General features: G+C 43.8%; 1 protein-coding gene across 4 annotated transcripts in view; it reads right to left on the bottom strand.

The window, feature by feature from the left end:
• The window catches only part of RAPGEFL1 (Rap guanine nucleotide exchange factor like 1), a 67,836-nt gene that overhangs the window by 11,480 nt on the left and 43,218 nt on the right, over positions 1-13,138 (bottom strand). For all 4 annotated transcript variants that reach the window (XM_073683376.1, XM_073683377.1, XM_073683379.1 and 1 more), the window contains 2 exons: positions 1,602-1,780; positions 684-774 (listed from right to left, as the gene is read on the bottom strand). In XM_073683376.1, the coding sequence (XP_073539477.1) occupies positions 684-774; positions 1,602-1,780 (270 nt within the window). The remainder of the gene's footprint in view (positions 1-683; positions 775-1,601; positions 1,781-13,138) is intronic.

Raw genomic sequence — 13,138 nt, forward strand, 5'->3', positions numbered from 1 at the left:
TAACGCTATATCTGCAGGTTAATAGCATTTGGGAACATGACAGGTTCCCTTTAAAATCAACAAACCTAAATCTTTTGGTTCGTTTACACTGCGTGTTTGCCGGTTCGGCGCTCGTTTAATAGCCTGTTTACTCAGGCCGACCGTTTCAGATGCACACTGAATGATCAGTAATAGTTCAGTGCACATAGACTGGCATTGTTCTCGGCAGCGCCAGTTTTGTTTCCACCGGATCATGTGCTGCTGAAAACAATGATCTTTTGTGCATTTCACCCGACGGACAAGAATTTTACTTGTTTGTCGGGTGATTGCCAGCCTGTTTAGACTGTACGATTATTGTGAAATGAGCATTCATAGGGACCTTGTTCACGATAATCGTGCAGTGTAAATGGACCTTTACTAGCCAATATTACACTATGATGCTAATCATAGTGATTCTTATTAAGATATTGACAGGGATACACAGTTTTACATTTACATTATGAATACAGGCAAGACAGATGTGCTACACATATAGATACCATTGAATGATGACAATGAATAGTATGATGTTGCCAAATGTCTGCCTCCCTCCAATAAATAACTAACTTTATTATATGTGCTCAGTGTTGCCCTATTTTTGGTTGACACCTCTCCTATAATTTGTGAGTATTTTCATTGTCTGTTGAGTGAGAATTTCCTCTTACCTCCCAGGTAACACGTAGGCGGCTCACGGCACCGTTGTCCAAACCCATCACTATAGCAAAAAAGGATAAAAGGTCCTGGTTCTGTTTACAACTGTGGAGAGACCGGGATAAAGAGATCATGAACAGTTGAGGCTAGAAAAGACAAGAGCATGAAGATATAGAGCTTTTACTGGATTATGGAAGTAAGAAGGCAAAGTGGTAGAAGGTTTAGACACTGCAGGCACCACGTAATTGTGTAATTTATCTAAATGCAGCTATATCCTACTATTTACACATATAATGGATAAAACTTCCATAGAGGGAGATAGCGAGGGAGAGAAGAATTAGAGAGAGAGGGGAAGGGAGACGGAGTTAAGAATAGGTAGAGAGAGAGAGATGGAGGGAGAGTCAGAAAGAGAGGAAAAGAGTAAAGAGCAAGGGAGAGATTAGAGAGAGGGACACAAGAGAGGGATGGAGAGAGTGTGTGAAAGGAAAAGAGAGAGAAGAGGAGAGAGATAGAAAAAGAGGGAGAGAAGCAAGAGAGAGGTAGTGAGGAAAAAAACTGGAGCAATGGAGAAAAGGAAGAGAAAGGGGGGGAAACTGAGAGTTGGAAATAGCGAGAGAGAGAGAGAAGAGAGAAGAGAATTGGAATGAGAGAGGGAGAGAAAAAGGGAAAGAGATGGGAGAGAAGAGAGAGATGGACAGGGAGGAGAGTGAGATAAAAAGAGAAGGAGAAGAGGGAGAAAGAGAAGAAAGAGGAGGGAGAGAAAGGGAGTGAGATAGAAAGTGAGAAAGCGATAGAGAGAGAGGCAGAGAAAAGGAGCAAGAGAGGGGAAAAACAGAGAAAGAATAGGCAAAGGTATTAGTATATTAAAATAGGTGGTATTTAGGTAAGAAAAGAGTGTGATCATTGAGACAGATAAAGGGCAATATACTAACATTGCTGCAGTTTTGATGAACTTCTTGAGGAGCTGAGTGCGTCTCGGTGGTGCCTCACAGAGCAGAGTCTGGGTACTGACCCAGTGCTGAACCTCACTACACCTCTGCAGGAGTAGCTCCAGATTTGCTGTCTCCCTGCGTCCCCGCTCCACATGGAACACATAGTCTACAAACTCCAGCTGAAGAGAAACAAGATCATTCACTGGTTAAGTCTTCTGCTACCTAAATTGTATCTGCTTTGTTACCACAATTGTTCTTATGGAGCCAATGCTTGTAAAATAAAGAAAATGGTGAAAATTAGCAAAACGTATTGATTAAAAATGTTGTTTTGTTTCCTATAATGTTTCTCCATGGTAACAGACTACAAACAAGTCCTGTGTGATCTGATCCTGCATTTACAGTAGTATTTAAAATAATAGAAGCATGTTCAAAAACATGAGTTAAGCATAAAATCTTTTATACTAGTTTTTTTTCCATTCATTGGGAACATTACACACGGTTTCCTAATTCAAAACATGAAGAGAAATGGATATAATTTTTAACTGCTTTACAGAAAATAACAAATGAACATTGGGCTGTTCTAAAAAATAGCAGTGTCTACATTTGTCTTTACAAACTCACAATATGTACTTTTTTTGAGGATTTAGCATTCCTGTGAATCACTAACTTAATATTTAGTTTTTAGAACTGCTTCACATCTATGTTGCATAGAGTCAACCAACTTATGACATCTGTCAACTGTTATTCCAGCCCAGGATGCTTTGACTACATCCTACAATTTTTGGGCATTTGTTGGCTTTGCCTCAGAAACGGCATTTTTGATGTCACCCCACAAGTTTTCTATCGGATTAAGGTCCGGAGATTGGGCTGGCCACTCCATAACCTCCATTTTGTTGGACTGGAACCAAGATTTTGCTCATTTACTGGTGTGTTTTAGGGTCGTTGTCTTGTTGAAACACCCATTTCAAGGGCATATACTCTTCAGCGTAAGGCAACACAACCTCATCAAGTATTTTAACGTATGCAAACTGGTCCATGATCCCTGGGATGCGGTAAATAGGTCCGGCACCATAGCAAGAGAAACATGCCCATATCATGATGCTTGCACCACCATGCTTCACTGTCTTCAGAGTGTACTGTGGCTTGAATGCAGAGTTTGGGGGTTGTCTGACGAACTGTCTGCGGCCCTTGGACCTAAAAAGAACAATTTTACTTTCATCAGTCGACAAAATGTTTCTCCATTTCTCTTTAGGCCAGTTGATGTGTTCTTTGGCAAATTGTATCCACTTCAGTACATGTCTTTTTCTAACAGTGGGACTTTGCGGGGATTTCTTGCTAAGAGATTAGCTTCACACAAGCATCTTCTAACTGTCCCATTACTCACAGGTAACTTGAGACTGTCTTTGATCATCCTGGAGCTGATCATTGGCTGAGCTTTTGCCATTCTGGCTATTCTTCGATCCATTCGAATGGTAGTCTTCCGTTTTCTTCCACGTCTCTCTGGTTTTGTTTTCCATTTTAAAGCACTGGGGATCATTTTAGCTGAGCAGCCTATCATTGTCTCCACTTTTTTATAAGTTTTACCCTCTCCAATCAACTTTTTAATCAAAGTACGCTGTTCTTCTGAACAATGTCTCGAACGACCCATATTTCTCAGGCTTTCGAGGAGAAATGCATGTACAACATGTGTTGGCTTCACCCTTAAATAAGGGTCACCTGATTCACCCCTGTTTCTTTACAGAATGATTGATCTCACTAATTGAACTCCACACTGCTATTATTTTGAACACACCCCTTTCAATTAATTATTCAAATACACAGACTCAAAAACATGCAGATCATGAATGCTGAGTCTGTTGGTTTTCTTAGAATCTACAGCACCAACTGGTAAATTGCTTGACATGTGGTAATATCATTTATACCAAAAACAGTGATTAATCTGGTTAGTCATACTGGACTGTTATTATTTTGAACATTACTGTATACTCTATTTTATATGTCCACTATTTTTTTCTATGTTTACGAGAATTTGGGGAAGCTGAGTGACCTTCCACAGTTTAGTTCTCTTAGAAGTCGGAATTTAGCTTTAGTTGTGGATAGAGAAGAAAGCATACATTAGAATTGATACAAGATGAGGTACTGATCTTTTTATTCCTAGATGTATCTGGTGAGATGTTTATGAGAAGTGGAATTTTCTTTCGAAAACATAATAGAGAAGGTCATTTAAGCCACGAGAACCATAAGCATACACTAGTATGGTGGCCATTGGGCATATAGTTCTGGCTGCAATGGGCAATATCACCAGAAGGATCTTTTTTAACTTATACCGGTGACTGTTCAGAAATTGATGTTTTTTTGTTTTTAATTTGCAACAAACTAAAATAACGGCAGAGCTCCCCTCTGTGACACAATATGGTGTTTGACTGAATCATTTTCTAACCCGCTGAGTTGCGGGCGCCCCCTCATAGCATCATCCGGGAATTCAGAATTATGTGCATTGATAAACTACAAATTATAGGTCACAGATAATTTTCTGTAATGCTTGTTGTTTTCTAAAATTCTTAAGCAACCAAAGATGTAAAAAAGAAAATTTAGGTAAGAAAACGAGATAACTTGGATACTCTTTTGCCCTAGTACATCTTCATCAGCAAAACTGCAAAGAAAAACACAAATCTTATTGCCGTCTCTGACATTTATAACGTATCTACAGACTATGCCATAAACGTATAAGCTTGCTCAGCTATTGTTGAAATTCCCGTAGAAGCAAATAGAGAGCCGCCCATGAACAGCCACCGTTCCATTTCTGGCGTCACTGGAAGGTGGTCAAGTTCCTGACATAGACGTGGGTCTCAGGGACATTTCTTTCCATCGGTGACATATTCACCAATATTTATATACTGATATTTTTTTTCCTTAAAATTTGATCCATCTCATTTGATCTTGAAAGGTTTAGTTTCTCCTACCCCAAGCAATTACTGGGGAAACTCTGTGTAGCCCCTACAGGTAAAATGTAATTATACATGACATTACGCTTATTCCATTGAATGGGTGACGGAGTAATACATAGTGGCATTAAGTCCCTCAGAGCAATATCTCACTAAAAGTGATGCCAAGCAGATGCCCTCTTCTATGACATCCATATGCCCTAGTATGTGAAGAATATGACCTAAGAGGGACAAAGTTTATGCAGATTTAAAGGAGCACTAATTGTAAAATTGGACCCTGTGCAAGGCCTTGTAGACTTAAGATTGCTAGCGATTCTGTTGGAAGACATGTCATTCAGATCCATGAATGGAGGCTGTATGGAGGTTCATTGCATCCTTGCAACTGCAATATAGTCCCCCAGGCGGCACCTGCAACCACAATATAGTCCCCCATGCGGCACCTGCAACCGCTATATAGTCCCCCATGCGGCACCTTCAACCGCAATAAAGTCCCCCATGCGGCACCTTCAACCGCAATAAAGTCCCCCATGCGGCACCTGCAACCGCAATATAGTCCCCATGCGGCACCTGCAACCACAATATAGTCCCCATGCGGCATCTGCAACCGCAATATAGTCCCCATGCGGCATCTGCAACCGCAATATAGTCCCCCTTGTGACACCTGCAACCGCAATATAGCTCCCCAGGCGTCACCTGCAACTACAATATAGTCCCCCATGCGGCACCTGCAACCACAATACAGTCCCCCATGCGGCACCTGCAACCACAATATAGTCCCCCAGGCAGCACTTGCAATATAGTCCCCCAAGCGGCACCTGCAACCACAATATAGTCCCCCATGCGGCACCTGCAACTACAATATAGTCACCATGCGGCACCTGCAACCACAATATAGTCCCACATGCGGTACCTGCAACCGCAATATAGTCTCCTATGTGGCAACTGCAATATAGTCCCCATGTGGCAACTGCAGCCGCAATATAGTCCCCCATGCGGCAACTGCAATATAGTCCCCATGTGGCATCTGCAACTACAATATAGTCCCTCATGCGGCACCTGCAACCACAATATAGTCCCCATGTGGCATCTGCAACTACAATATAGTCCCCCATGTGGCACCTGCAACCTCAATATAGTCCCCCATGCGGCAACTGCAATATAGTCCCCATGTGGCATCTGCAACTACAATATAGTCCCTCATGCGGCACCTGCAATATAGTCCCTCATGCGGCAACTGCAACCACAATATAGTCCCCCATGCGGCACCACACTATGTAATTGTTATCCTTTCCAAACAATGCTTACAGTACAGCATCCGATGGAGCATGTCACCTCTGTATGCCTTTGGATGATATCAGAGTCATACAGAGGTACAATGAGTCCCCATACATTTTTGTGGACACCAGAATACAGCGCTATACAACTACTAGGTTACACAAAACCCATGTGCATGAGGCCTAACACAGCAGTTCTGGGCAGCCACCACTCACAACTATAAAGTTCCCACACTCTGACAGCAGTGCTGCCTCCACACATTTTTGATCTTTTACAACACTACTATCTATGTGGATTTGTTGCCAAAATGTGTGAAAATAAGGTTTACCTGCGATAACACATTTCACCACAACAATGTGAAAGTTATAACTTTCCATCACATTGTTACACTTTCCCATCATACTGCCCCCTAAGGAGTGATTTAAGGACTGCTTTTGAGAACCTTTTGCATATGTGTGCGTAACCACATTCATTAACTCTTTTAAGTCCTGAACTTTCGGGCAGGTACAGACGACTGTATTTTTGGTCTTTTTTTTCTGTCCGAGTACAATCTGACAAAATATCAGATCGCACTTGGATCAATGTTATGCTATGAGGCCATACACATATCCTATTTTTTCCTCGGACAGAGTCTGTTTGATGAAAAAAAAACGCAGCATGCAAGCTTTGCATCTGATATTTGGATCACACTTGGCCATGCAAGCCAATGAGTCCGTGGGAAAAATCAGACTGCACTCGGATGACATCTGACTGCAGTCTGATTTTCATGGACTGACAGAATGAAGAAGATGGAGAAATATTTTTCCCATCTTCTCCTCATCTGAGAAAATCGGATCACACTATGATCAGAGTGTTATTATCGTGATCGACCTGATTCTCTTGGATGAGAGAAATATGGTGGTGTGATCCTAGCCTTAACATAGACTATTTCAGTCATGAATTTGGTAAACCATTTCACATAAAGTCTAATGTCCACACACACATTGTATTACATTACATTAAATCGTGACAATCTCCATCTGTTGAGATAAGCTCTGGTTATTAAAATGGCCAATGGGTAGAGTTGAGCAAAAAAAGATTCATGCTGCCCTGGTCCAAGGCAGTCCTCACTTCTGCACCTCACTCGGCACGCTTTTTCAAATTGTAAGATATAGTTGTTCTGTTTAATGGTAGGCAATCCAAAAACGAGACGTTTCAGTCAGATAATATTATCTTTCTCAAACATTGGATTGCAGGAGCTGATCAGAATGTAGAAGAGAAGAGCAGTGAGTGGCGGTATGAAGTCTCTGGTGACAAAGCGCCTCTCACCAGAGTGGTCATACCGCCACTCACTGCTCTTCTCTTCTACATGCTGATCAGCTCCTGCAATCCAATGTTTGAGAAAGGTCATGTAATCAGACCAAAACATCACATTTTTGGAATGCTTAAAGGGGTTGTCTGGCCTCTACAAGTCTGCAGTCATTCCATGTGACTGCATACTTGTGAATCTATTGTTGGCACTGGGAGCAGCGGGTGGGTGACCACAAGTAAGTGATTTGCTTACATGCGGGAACATGCCTACTAAATGGGCGCATGCTTGCTCAATTCAAGTGTACTGAGCGAGGCTGGACACAGTCTAGTCGGAATGTGGCTGGAAGTATGCAAATCGCATAATTGCGGTCACATGGGCGCCCGCTCCCTGCGCTGGAGAATCCTCGCAGTGTGCGCGATGTGAGGATTCACAAATCTACAGTCACATAGATGTAGCCTAAGGCCAAACATTCCCTTTAGCAATAAACAGCACAACTATACCTTGCAGTTTGAAAAAAAAGAGTGCAAGAGTGCTGATGGTGTAAGGGGTAAAGACCCCACTTGAGCACTTTGCACTGGGACTGCAGTGCCGTGCTCCCTATTCCGCATTACTTCTGCACCTGGCATCCTCGGCCCAGCATCCTGAGCGCATCTTGCACTTACTAGGCCCCACAATGTGGTGATGTTACGGCGTCATGATATTGCGTTACGTCTAGTAGGTGCAAGGAGCAGTCTGGGTGCGGGGTTGACGATACCTGGAGCCAAAGTGAAGAGTGTCTTGGACCGGCTGCCACGGAGGACTGGACACTAGACCAGGGCAGTGCAAACCTTTTTGTTCAACTCTACCAAATGGTAAGAAGATTTTGTTTTGCTCAATGGTCTGGATTGTATGAATGTACTGTATGTTCTGTATACTAATAATTACAGCAGACCGTCTCTGTGCATCCTGTTCCGGCCATATGGACCTGTGTCAGGAGCGATGACACATTAATCCGTACTGTGGCCACTGGCTGGCCACAGCAGTAACGTACCATACCTATCAGAAGAGAAAGAAAGATGGCCAGCGAGGGACTTGAATTGCTATATGTGTGTATGCATATGATATTCTGTATATGACTGACAGCTCCTTTAGTTTATATAAACATTTTTTTTTGTTATTTTAATTTAGCATAATCTATAAATGGGCGAGGCATAGGCACATCATCTGCATGTAGCCAGTATGTACAGAATAAGGACACACAATGTAACTCCATGAAGCACGGAGAAGGGTTTAATGATCAGAGCTTTGTGCGGTTACGGCAGCGAATGTGCATGAATATGGGCTTCTTCATGGGAAGATAGATCAAAGTGCCAGGTGACACTTCCATCAATAACCCATCTTCCTTGAGGCTATAAAGACTCAATAACCACCCGACCAAGCTTATTTAATAAGGGAAGCTAAATGCTGCGTGCGGACATTTTCCATCTTTGCTCTTTTGCAAGATATCTTCCATTTCTATGCAAACAATGCATGTGACCATGGCACCACAACAGCGCTGTGTGAACCCCCTGTCGGGGCATTATCAGGGCATTTACACATTCTTACTGCACAAAAACAGAGAGGAAACTCTTTGCACGCATTACACACAGACTGATTACATTGCATACATGTCTGCTCCTGTTCTCATTCCATCTCCATAATCTCTTTACTCTAATATATTATCAATGTGTGAGACCTGGGGAGACAGGAAGATTTTATTAATAGTCCAGGAAAATGGGTGAATACAGACAGAAGACGATAACACCGGTAAATATAAATATTTGGGTCGTCCTCTTTTGTAAGGTTGTTAAAACTTTTATTATATTGTTGTTTTCAATATTGTGAAGAATATGGGATATATAGTTCCATGTCTGTCATTTGTATCCTATTTGGCAGGGGATTATAAAAACTTTCAGAGTGCAGTTACAACAGAACACATGGGGGGTTAAAAGTCAAAAGTCTGTGAGTGACAGATTTCACACCTTGACCAGCTCAGAGCAGAACAAAGGCTTCCTTGCCATGAGGATCTAAATTTCTTTGTTAAGTCAGCCATAAGGGGTTATGGAGATACTATACATCTCAACCATACATAATGTATATTTCTGAGATTCCCAGAACATGGCGAACGCCCGCCTGGATCTCGACCCGTTCTAGCACTTAGGGATATGGAGATACATAGAACAGCTAGTAGGAAACAGATAGCCAAGCTGTGTTTGGTTTTAACATGTAGCATGGGCCCGGCTAGCTCCGATGGCGCCAGAACCGCCTCCCTAGGACGGTCCATTAAGGAGTTCTGACCCATCTGAAGTTTTGGAGCTTTTAGCTGCCAGAGGCACAGGAAGGGGATTTAGGTTCAGCCCAGAAAGCAGGAGGGGAGTGACCCAAAGGAGATAAAAGCTAGTATAAGGCCAGGTGGTATCTCTCTATCTCTCTCTAATGCAGGCGGTCCACTTCGAACGTGGGGCCATGTCGAGTAACGTGCTGCGAAGGACCTAGCATCCAGCTGGTAGCCCAAGCCCCCATGCGGCCCAGCGCACACATGGTCGAACATCACATCAGTAATTGACATGACCCATCTACGTATATCTGCTGTACTATACTGTGTATTTGCATATCTGACCATTATATATGTATAACCATTATGTATATAGTGTACTGTCTAGTGTGCCCTTAAGGCAATTAAATATATAATTTATCCATTGAGCTGCTCTTTTATCTCGATCCACAAATCCACATGTCCGTTTCTCAGTTTAACTTTCCATGCTACTGGGGCTGGTTGCTAGCCTGATATAATTCCCGTTAACGGACCGGGCTTATATTGAACAAGGAACTGGTTGCACTCCTAACAGACTGATAAGATTCTGTTTCACTGGGGCTAGTGAAAGGTATGTGAGCGAGTGTGGTGCCACGTCAGTGACTGTGTGTGCCACCTCCTCTCACTCCCTGTGCCCTGAGACCTTACCACGTGATTCTGCTGACCTAATATTGACGTCAGGTGGGGTGACGAGGTGCAGATTCATCATAGATATATCTTCTATTCAGGATAAGTTGGGTGATATCCAATATGGCTGCCTTTACAGATCCCACTGTGTTTGACACCCATCTTCCCAAACTACTGAATGCGATCACTAAGCTGACAATAGGGGTACAAGTTGGCTACCTATGCAGGCATATTGTGCTGGGATGCTAGAGTGATACTGCATGGCATACTGAGATTTGCACTTTATGTTGGGGCACACTATGGCTGACACTATACAGGAGAAACACTGGCAGGCCATATATGTGGGTTTGTAACTAACAAGTCATGTCAGACTAACTTAATTTCCTTCTATGACAGAATCACTGACTGGGTAGATCAGGGAAATGCTGTAGATATAGTATATCTTGACTTCAGCAAAGCATTTGACAAAGTATCTCACACCATCCTTATTGAAAAAATGACCAAGTATGGAATGGACAAGGCAACTGTTAGGTGGATTCATAACTGGCTTAGTGATCGGACTCAAAGAGTGGTCATAAATGGCTTCACATCCAGTTGGATGAATGTCTCAAGTGGGGTACCACAGTGCTCTGTCCTGGGACCTGTATTGTTCAACATCTTTATCAATGATTTAGATGAAGGAATTGAGGGTAAACTGATTAAATTTGCTGATGACAAAAGCTAGGAGGGATAGCTAATACTAGAGAACAGAGAGAGAGGATTCAAAAAGACCTAAATAAACTGGAGCAGTGGGCAGCAACTAACAGAATGGTTTTTAACAGGGAAAAATGCAAAGTACTACATCTGGGCAATAAAAATGAAAAAAGCATATACAGAATGGGAGGAATAGAGCTAAGCAACAGTACATGTGAAAAAGACTTAGGTATACTAATAGATCATAGACCGAACATGAGTCAACAGTGTGATGCAGCAGCAAAAAAGGCAAATACAATTCTGGGATGTATTAACAGAAGCATAGAGTCTAGATCACGTGAAGTCATTATCGGACTTTACTCCTCTTTGGTCAGACCTCATCTGGAATACTGTGTCCAGTTTTGGGCACCACCTTTTAAAAAAGATTTGGGAATGTTTAGCTTGCAAAAAAGAAGACTGAGAGGAGACTTAATAGCTGTCTACAAATATCTCAAGGGCTGTCACATTGTAGAAGGATCATCTTTATTCTCATTTGCACAAGGAAAGACTACAAGCAATGGGATGAAACTGAATGGGAGGAGACACAGATCAGATATTAGAAAAAACTTTTTGACAGTGAGGGTGATCAATGAGTGGAACAGGCTGCCATGAGAGGTGGTGAGTTCCCCTTCAATGGACGTCTTCAAGCACAGGCTGGACACACATCTGTCTGGGATGATTTAGTGAATCCTGCTTTGAGCAGGGCTTGGACCAGATGACCCAGGAGGTCCCTTACAACTCTACCATTCTATGATATGGGCGTACACAGTGAATGACACTGTACTGGAGGAAAGGACACTGACTTGCACTGTATGTTGGGGTGAACTATCGCTGACACTGTAAGTGAGGACACTGTGACTGGCACTGTATGGGAGGATTCTGTGGCTGGCACTGCAAGCTTGGACCAGATGACCCAGGAGGTCCCTTCCAACTCTACCATTCTATGATATGGGCGTACACAGTGAATGACACTGTACTGGAGGAAAGGACACTGACTTGCACTGTATGTTGGGGTGAACTATCGCTGACACTGTAAGTGAGGACACTGTGACTGGCACTGTATGGGAGGATTCTGTGGCTGGCACTGCAAGGGGTTGGCACGAGGACACTATGGCTGGCATTGTACAGGAGGACACTGGCTGGCATTGTACGGGAGGCCACGGTATCTGGTACTGCATGGGAGTACACTGTGACTGGTATTGTTCAGGAGGACTGAGTAGCTGGCATTGTACAGGAGGACCCTGTGGCTGGCATTGTACGGGAGGACCCTCTGGCTGGCATTGTACAAGAGGACCCTGTGGCTGGCATTGTATGGGAGGACCCTGTGGCTGGTGTTGGAAGGACATTGTGGCTGGTGTTGTACAGGAGGACACTGTGGCTGGCATTGTACGGGAGGACACTGTGGCTGGCATTGTATTGTAGGACACTGTGGCTGGCATTGTACGGGAGGACACTGTGGCTGGCATTGTACAGGAGGACACTGTGTCTGGTGTTGTACAGGATGACACTGTGGCTGGCATTGTATGGGAGGATACTGTGGCTGGCATTGTACTGGAGGACACTGTGGCTGGCATTGTATCGTAGGACACTGTGTCTGGCATTGTACAGGAGGACACTGTGTCTGGTGTTGTACAGGATGACACTGTGGCTGGCATTGTATGGGAGGATACTGTGGCTGGCATTGTACAGGAGGACACTGTGGCTGGCATTGTACAGGAGGACACTGTGGCTGGTGTTGTACAGGAGGACACTGTGGCTGGTGTTGTACGGGAGGACACTGTGGCTGGCATTGTACAGGAGGACACTGTGGCTGGCATTGTACAGGAGGACACTGTGGCTGGTGTTGTACAGGAGGACACTGTGGCTGGCATTGTACGGGAGGACACTGTGGCTGACATTGTACAGGAGGACACTGTGGCTGGTGTTGTACAGGATGACACTGTGCCTGGTATTGTATGGGAGGATACTCTGGCTGGCATTGTACAGGAGGACACTGTGTCTGGTGTTGTACAGGATGACACTGTGGCTGGTATTGTATGGGAGGATACTGTGGCTGGCATTGTACGGGAGGACACTGTGGCTGGCATTGTATCGTAGGACACTGTGCCTGGCATTGTACAGGAGGACACTGTGTCTGGTGTTGTACAGGATGACACTGTGGCTGGCATTGTACGGGAGGACACTGTGGCTGACATTGTACAGGAGGACACTGTGGCTGACATTGTACAGGAGGACACTGTGGCTGGCATTGTACGGGAGGACACTGTGGCTGGCATTGTATCGTAGGACACTGTGTCTGGCATTGTACAGGAGGACACTGTGTCTGGTGTTGTAC

This window comes from Phyllobates terribilis, unplaced genomic scaffold, assembly GCF_046119375.1.
Source record: "Phyllobates terribilis strain yellow unplaced genomic scaffold, ASM4611937v1 Scaffold_5__5_contigs__length_657084704, whole genome shotgun sequence".
In the NCBI taxonomy this organism is placed as follows: domain Eukaryota; kingdom Metazoa; phylum Chordata; class Amphibia; order Anura; family Dendrobatidae; genus Phyllobates; species Phyllobates terribilis.